General features: G+C 34.5%; 1 protein-coding gene across 2 annotated transcripts in view; it reads left to right on the top strand.

The window, feature by feature from the left end:
• Positions 1-3,205: 3,205 nt before the first annotated feature.
• prkn (parkin RBR E3 ubiquitin protein ligase) overlaps positions 3,206-8,753 on the top strand; it is a 187,231-nt gene continuing 181,683 nt past the window's right edge. The window contains exons 1-2 of one of the 2 annotated variants that reach the window (XM_079855031.1): positions 3,206-3,334; positions 5,372-5,431. In XM_079855031.1, the coding sequence (XP_079711157.1) occupies positions 3,229-3,334; positions 5,372-5,431 (166 nt within the window). In that variant the 5' untranslated portion in view covers positions 3,206-3,228. The remainder of the gene's footprint in view (positions 3,335-5,371; positions 5,432-8,753) is intronic. The other variant, XM_079855032.1, reaches the window with a different exon arrangement.

The raw sequence follows: 8,753 nt of genomic DNA, 5'->3' as shown, positions 1-8,753 counted from the left end.
CAATAAAACAACAAAAAAAGTTGCTCTGTGAAACACATAGTTAAATGTTTCTGGCATTTTGCATTTCATGTCTTATTTATTATTATAATCATTTTTTTCTCTTTCATAAACTCTGTAGTTTAAATAAGATTTGACATTAACAGCTTCCTGGCCAACAGTCCTATGTCACCTTTTTAATTGACAGGCATAGAAAATAACAGTTCTGAGAAGGGCAATTGTTGCACACAAAGCCAACATTTAGAAGAAATGCCTTTATATTTAAAAAGGACTGGAACCTGAAAAATACTGCGTTCAAATACTTTTGGGAAGTTATTTCCGAGTTCATAAATTGCAATTACTGAAAAAATAATAATTGTTGGGCATTTTTTCCTTATACTTACCGACAAAGGAAGGTGTTTTTTTTTTTTTTTTTTTTTTTTTTTTGCACTAGTGCAAAAATGTATGTCCTTTAATAGATGGTCTATCAATGTATTTTATGATTTTATGCACCCAAAATTATGAGAAATGTAGTTTTGTTGAGAAAAGCTCACAAATCGCAGCAATTAGTTGTACAGTCTCAATTATAATACAATTAATCTAACATGACTTGAAGGCAGCAAAAATCATTCGCATTCGCATTGACTAAAATGTTAACCTGATGAACACAAGATCAAATTAACTTCTATTGTTCTGTAAGTTATCTGTTTTATTTTTCTTTAAAGTAATCAGCTATTCCTGGAAAACTAAACATCTAAAAAGGAGTCTGTCCCTTGAGGGAAAAGGAAAAATATTATAATCTGTCATCTAGCTCATTAATATGCAAATTGAATCCTGTTTAGTCAGTCATTTTACCATGCGAGTAAGGTTGTTATATGCCACATCATATTTGTAGAGATGTAGAAAACATAACATTGATGCCTTTTCAATTTGAATATTAATGAGGTTTAAATCATTTGCTGCTCTTCCAGATTTAACAGGTTCTTGCATTTATTAAAGTGTACACAACAAACATCTTCGTAAGATAGATCTTTAAACAGGGCAAGCAATTCTGGGACAGACCAAATCCTATTTGGAAGAGTTAAATGGCTCTGTCTTTGAACTGAATAATGCATTGACAGTGCACATCAAAATATGCACTGCATTTTAGAGCGAAAGACCAAGTAAACCAAAAGCCACTCGTGCAAGTTCAGCAAATACACAACAATATGAGAACCTCAAAAGGTCAATATTGAACTTCACAATTTCCATGAAACAGTCCAATTTGGGCTTGCAGATTTAGGTAACCACTAAGCTGTTCAGATTTTCTTGGATGTTGATCCAAATGGGATCTGTGATTTTGACACGGGAAACTGCTAAACGATATTGCTATACAGTTGAAGACACTGTCATGTGAGTTTGCAGAAATAAAATATTTTAACTTGTGTGCTGGTGCAACAATTTGGGAGGGATGGTGCACCAAAATTATAATATTATGTAAATTGTAAACATCTCAAAAGTAAGACCACAAGATAACATAGCAGAGGTACATTTGTTTCATTACTCACAATTGTTCGAGAAGAACCACTCTTCCAACTCTTCTGACCAACAAGTTATTTTTATTGACTGTACATTTATTTTGAAACTCGGTTACAAATAGTCAAAAGGTGAAGAAACAGGATTATTCCCAGGTCAGCCTGGTGACGGGAAACAGGTGAAAGAACAAAACAGAAGTCCATTTCACACTTTTATAAGCCCTCCAAAAAACAATAGCACTGGTATAACATCCAGAATTAATAGAGGGCCTGATGAAATATCTGCAGTATATGCTATACCTGCAGAAAAATGATTTTGTTAGAATTCAATAAATAAATGGGTAAATAATAATAATAATAATAATAATTACAAAAAATATAATATTTATATCTGTGTTCTTGCACAATTCCCGCTCATTAAACATTTGATAATAAAACCTAAGAAGTGACACAATTTGGAGTCGGTCATCAGCTTGGCAGGAAGACAAGTAGAACATATCTATCCATATCTATCTATTCTCATTTTTTAACACAATATTGTCAAACTTTTTTTTGCTATAATTTATGGGAAATATGATGTAGTGTAGGCAAAATCTATAACACTGTTATATTTAAAATGTATTTACTTTATAAATTTGTATTTTAGCAGTAAATTTAGTAAATTTGTAAATTTAAAATGTTATGTTAGCAGCTAGAAAATAACAAGAAACTAAAAAAACTAATCATGGTTTTAAGCTGCATTTAGACACATTTTGGCAAAGATTGGGAACCTTTTTAATAAAATAAACTAAAGCTCAAATATATTTTTAGGATGAGGTGAAAAAACAACATTTTGTGACAGTTTGTAAAAAAAAAAAAGTTCAAGTACTGGCAATTTTATGATTTTATGAACAGAATCGTTCTATATTTTTGTTACCTGATTTATATGCACCTGCTCTGATCATCACCATCAAACTGTGGAATTATGGTGCGTTCAAGTCCTCCTGGGAGGTTCGTACGTACGAGGTGGGAAGTCGCGCTTATAACGACATGTGCGTTCAAGTCACTTTCATCGGAGCAAGATGGCGGAGTACTTTCTCTTAATTAATTACACAAAAATACAGTAAGGTTATTAAACTCTTGTTCTAGAAAATGAAGAACAAAGAAATGTGCATCAGGTGTACTTTGTATTTTTATGTTTTTAAATAATTTATGAAGCCACTGCAACTCATCGTTACATGTTGCATTGTTATATTATAATACTATCATATTCTGTGTTGGCGATTAGCTAACTGCTCTGTAAATAGAAAAGCCTGACAATATCACAGCTAAATACCTTTACATATTGTGTATTCCGCCATGTTAATCACTGACACGCCCCCAACTCGTTCAGATCGGGGCTTAAAGAAAATCCCGAACTCCCCACTGGTATTTACGACATTGTGGTGGCGTTCAAGTGCGTTCAACTCGTAAATACGATCTATACGAGATGACTTGAACGCACCATTACCCCCAATAAACCACTTGCAAAGAACATGCTGGTCCAATAACTTCCTCTGACGTTTATCGAACCAGGAAATGTATTTTTTCCACCGCTCACGTCTTTAGCACTGTTACCTGTCAGACCCACCTGAATTTGAACTAATCCTGTTATAGCTGAATTAAATTTAGAGAAATTCAGAGAACGTGTCATTCGTCATCTCCTACGCTAATTATTTCCCCTCCGCTGCAGAGCGGGCACTCATGGACTACATTTCCCATGATCCCGTGCTGTTTTGCCCTGTTAGCGCACGCGACATGTCAACAAACACCAAAGTCACACACTGGAGTGAATCTGGGCTGTAACAGATATCACAGCATGATCGGTAAGCCCATGTTTATTAACAGCTACCTATGGCTGTCCGTAGGCTATAATAACAATGCCTTTATTTCCATTTGAAACAGATTTCAGACCGGTGATGTTGTGTCATTTGACATTAGGCTACATTCACATGACAGCTCACTGCGCTCTTCAAATAATCAACATAGCACAGCATAATTGTTTAATAAAGAAATAAGGCATAATCATATAAAATGTTGTAAAATGCATCTCAGTGTAAAGCATTGGGTTCTAGGTTATACTTCAAATTACGCGAATTCAAATAAATGTGAAGGAGAGTTTTGACAACATGAACATTTGAACTTTTTCACCAACAAGACCTACTACTACTACTAATATGAGGCTAGTTGACTTTTTACCTTTTTTATTTATTTATTCAGGGTGAGTTTCTGAAGTCTGCATTTATTTGCAGACACCTTAAAATATTTATGAAATAGGCCACAAAACAATTCAAGAAACAGCAAAAATGATAAGGTAACATACATAAATATCCAATATTTGTTTTCATCTATAATGTGATTAATAAATTGCATAAATTTATAGCATTTAAATAGATAACAATTTCTCCAACAAAAATGTGACAGTATACCTGCTATTTATAAAGAACATAGTTCAGCCATTTAGTTAAAAATCCCTTGTGTAGTTGACTGAGTATATGTCGGTGTGATTTTATTGTGTGCACCTGTTTAACGTTACCTAACAGCTGTTAAAATTGATGACACTAACATTTGGGTATAGAGGACATAATTTAAAAAAAGAGCTTTAGAAGTACAAGATGTTTGAAACCCACATACAAAGAGAATACAAGAATGTGTGTCAAACCATTGAGTTACAGAGAGCTGTATGACCTTTAAGAAAACTTTCCTGTGTGACATGAAGACATGAATGCTCTTATGAATGCATTTAATACTCGTTTGAAGGAAATCATATTTGCAGAGTCTTCTCAGATAGAATACCATTATTATCTGAGATTCATGTTTGTTTTTCATCTATAGGCCTATCGTTTTTTAAATAATTATTTTATTGTTTCAATAAGCATGCTTTATTTATTTTTTTACTTAGCATAGGCCTAATATTTTATCTTTATAGAAATCAAAGCAATTTCGTGAACAGCCATAATCTTGCCATAATCAGCCAAGATCTTTTTGATGAAATCTAAGAGCTTTCTGTCCCTCCATTGACAGCTACGCAACTGACATTTTGATACTTTAAAAAAGTAATAAAGAGTTCGTAAAACTAATCCATATGAATTGACCGGTTTAGTCCAAATTTTCTGAAGAGACTCGATTGCTTTATATGATGAACAGATTGAATTTTGGCTTTTATTCATAAATAAACATTCATCAACTCACACATCAGTTGTGGTATACGGAAGCTCATGCATGTTCGCTTGACGTGTGAGAACCAGTGAGGTTCATTCTTGTATTACGCAGCACGTTTGAGCTTCAGCAAGAGGTTTGTTCTCCCTCGTCAAGTAGGTTCGGTTGAGCTTTAGTCCAGTCATTTTAAGCCAAAATGGGGGTCAACCTTGAACAAATTGCAACGGAAGCAAACTCAACTGATTTTGTATCCTCAATATGTCCTGAGTAAAGAAAAAAAAAGCCCCGAAGAATCCCATTAGGGGAAAGTTATGAAAAAGACCCAAATATAGCCTATTCATTCTTTTTCTTACTTGAATAGGGTAAAAATTTTAACCTTTAGATATCACCATGAAAATTACTGAGTTGATTACTTACATCAAGACAAACAAAAAATGTATTACAAGTTTTTTGAAATTGTTTGTTAACATGGACAAATGGTGCATAATCTAATTACGTTTGTGCTAATTTGCATAAATACCACAACAGATCTAAACATTGGGTAAAGCCAGGTGAAAATGTCTTGTTGAATCTTGTTGACACATAACAGTAAAATACTTAATGTTAAGGTCTGAATGGAACTCATTTAGGCTACCCATGAGCATTAATACATAAAGGAAGGAAGAAGTACTTTAGAAACCAGCCTTTATTAATTATTGTTGCAGAGATGGGGTCCGTGGGACTGTTTCTGGGGGACGAGTCTGAGGGAAGAACAGGAGACAATGGTAAGAAGAATGCAGAAGACAAAAGGTAGGCAAAATAAAAAGTGAACCCCCAGAAACAGTCCCACGGACCCCATCCCTGCAACAATAATTAATAAATGCTGGTTTCTAAAGTACTTCTTCCTTCCTTTATGTATTAATGCTCATGGGTAGCCTAAATAGGTTCCATTCAGACCTTAACATTAAGTCTTTTACTGTTATGTGTCAACAAGATTCAACAAGACATTTTCACCTGGCTTTACCCAATGTTTAGATCTGTTGTGGTATTTATGCAAATTGGCACATACGTAATTAGATTATGCACCATTTGTCCATGTTAACAAACAATTTCAAAAAAACTTGTGATACATTTTTGGTTTGTCTTGATGTAAGTAATCAACTCAGTCATTTTCATGGTGATATCTAAAGGTTAAAATTTTTACCCTATTCAAGAAAGAAAAAGAATGAATAGGCTATATTTGGGTCTTTTTCATAACTTTCCCCTAATGGGATTCTTCGGGGCTTTTTTTTCCGTACTCAGGACATATTGAGGATACAAAATCAGTTGAGTTTGCTTCCTTTGCAATTTGTTCAACCTTTTTTCATAAAATGACTGGACTACTTCTGTTTTTGTTTGCTGATCTATGTTTATATGTGAATAAAAGCCTAAATTCAATCTGTTCATCATATAAAGCGATCAAGTCTCTTTAGAATATTTGGACTAAACTGCACAATTTATATGAATTAGTTTTACAATCTTTTTATGAACTTTTTGAAGCGTCACAGCGGTAGTTGCGTAGCTTTCAGTGGAGGGAAAGAAAGCTCTCAGATTTCATCAAAAAGATCTTCATTTGTGTTCTGAAGATGATCGAAAAGTCTTACAGGTTTGGAACGACATGAGGGTGAGTAAATGATGACAGAATTTACATTTTTGGGCAAACTATCCCTTTAATCTAAGTTCTGTCTGTGAAACCAGGCCTATATAGAATTCGGTTGTAGCATATTTTCCGGTAAAACTTTCTCTCATGCATCTTTCAGCAGATGTTTTCTCAAAGCAAAATTCTTTTGTCCTTTTTAGGTGTCTCGCATAATTTTCCGACCCGTCATATTCCACTTCCCTTTGCCTGCCTAGATTATCTGTGAAAAATGATATCAATGTTGAATCTGAAATAAATCGTTAGAGCTTCTCAGCCTGAGTCTGCCTTTGGACTGCTGGGCTCTGAAGAAGACGTATTGATTGTGTCTTTTCGAGTGTCTCGGTACGGGGCTCGCTGATCCCCGCGAGACAGGGATTTGGTTTGAGTGAACTGACTGGCGCTTGTCTGGCAGAATGAGCATGAATCAAGCAGCACGCCTCTACCCTCAGGCACAGCATCTCCTGCTATTGGAACAATATCTGTGCCAATAGTCATGTCACGTAAGCTTGTTTTTATATTGACTGAGCTGTGAGGAGAACTAACTCTCGTCCCGCCAGGGTAGAGCATGTTCAGCAGCACCAAAATCTGTCTTGCATCAATGCATCTGGATATGTTTTTTGATTAGAAAAGATTTAAATTGGCTTGAATTGGATGCAATAATCTTGCATCTTTTTAATGTTCAAATGCTGCACTCCATACAAATGCTTCTATTCAGAATACCGAGCTGAACGTCTGAATGCTCTTATGACAGTCTGCAACATAATTAATTACTTTTGACATATTTGACATTTTAGCTTTTACTCAAGCAATTATTTTAGGGTTAGGTGTCTCTCAAGAGCACAATGGGTATAGTTCATGTCATGATCATTTACTCAACTCTATCTGTGAAATGCAAAATGAAATGTTCCAATGTCTGAGCTGCTTTTGTACATACAAGGAAAGTCGATGGTGGTTTATACTGTCATAAATGACAAAAAAGCTCCATAAAAGTATCATAAAAATAGTCCATACGACTTGTACATAATATTCTATAAATCTTCAGAAGAAATACAATAGCTTTGTAATGGAAACAGACCTAAATTGAAGTTGTTTTTCACACTGTTCATTTAGTGTCGTTAGTACTTCAGTATCAGCTTACTTTATTTTAGGTAGTTGCCAAGGCAACATTTCTAATTTCAGTTCTTTTTTTTTAGTTTAAGTTTTTTGTTAACAATTTATATTTTATTTCAGCTTTATTTCAATTAATGAAATCGATCCTTGATAGTTTTAGTTCGAGTTTTAGTGAAACTATAGTGTTGTGATATGTCTTGTGAAACATGAGAACTGATGGCATTTTGTAAGACTTTAGTGGGGCTTAGGCAGTGTACATGTGTTTGTGTGTTCTTTTGCTTGTCAGTGTAAATATCAGCACTTTTTATTTCGTGCTTCACAGAAGAAAATGAATGATGTGAGGAGAAAGGTCATATGAAGCCTCTGATGATTTTTTTTTATTTTATAAAAAGCCATAGATTTTCTGAAACGGAATGATGATTTAGCATAATATATATAATTTTATACTACAGGGCCGTTGAATGCTTGAATCTGATTGGTTGAAGAACGTTCTAAGGTGTGCATTATTTTCAGGGAAACGCACAGCTAAAGTAGTTCCAGGCATGTCTTGACCGCATTACAGTTCCATATCACTTCGCGTAGTTAACGGTAACTAGTGCAAAAAATGCCCGTGCAAAATCAGTTTTTGTGTGTGTTTTTAGTAATTGTTGGTTTGGTGTGATTGAATGCTCATTGTTACAATTACACAGCAAAAGTTCAGTGACATTTTTTTTTGTGCATGGTAGAAAGCACACAGTGAACTCCGAGAAAACGCTGCGCTTGAGTAAACAGTTTGTGTATAGGCCACTACAAATGATGCCCGTGAAAGAGACTGTGAACGCATTGAATAGGATATGTTTAGTTGGTGAATAGCATAGGCTACTATTACACAGTAGCGATAGCGTTAAGCGCACCAGAATGAAATATAATATTCAGAAGTAAACAGCATAGCTGACTTACAGATTCAGTTTACATCCACAAATGAATAAGAGTGTCGATTCAGGGAGCAGTGCAAAATGCCCGTGCAAAATCAGTTTTTGTGTGTGTTTTTAGTAATTGTTGGTTTCTTGGTAAAGAAAACACATTTTTACTCAAATTAATCAAAATGGATTTATCACGTTTTGGATCCAAACTATAATATTCAGAAGTAAACAGTGTAGCTGACAGATTGTCAGAATGTTTATTTTTAAACCACAACCTTCTTGGGGCTTCTTTGACCGATACAACTCTCTAGTGTCAGAATGTTTATTTTTAAACCACAACCTTATAAAAATGATATATTTAACGATATCTTTAGCATTTCTCATCCAAACAACGTCAAACTTGGCACTGCACTTACT

This window comes from Squalius cephalus (genome assembly GCF_949319135.1).
Source record: "Squalius cephalus genome assembly, chromosome: 21".
NCBI classification, from domain to species: domain Eukaryota; kingdom Metazoa; phylum Chordata; class Actinopteri; order Cypriniformes; family Leuciscidae; genus Squalius; species Squalius cephalus.
The sequence above is the reverse complement of the archived record's forward strand: the minus strand, read 5'-3'. Positions and strand labels throughout refer to the sequence as shown.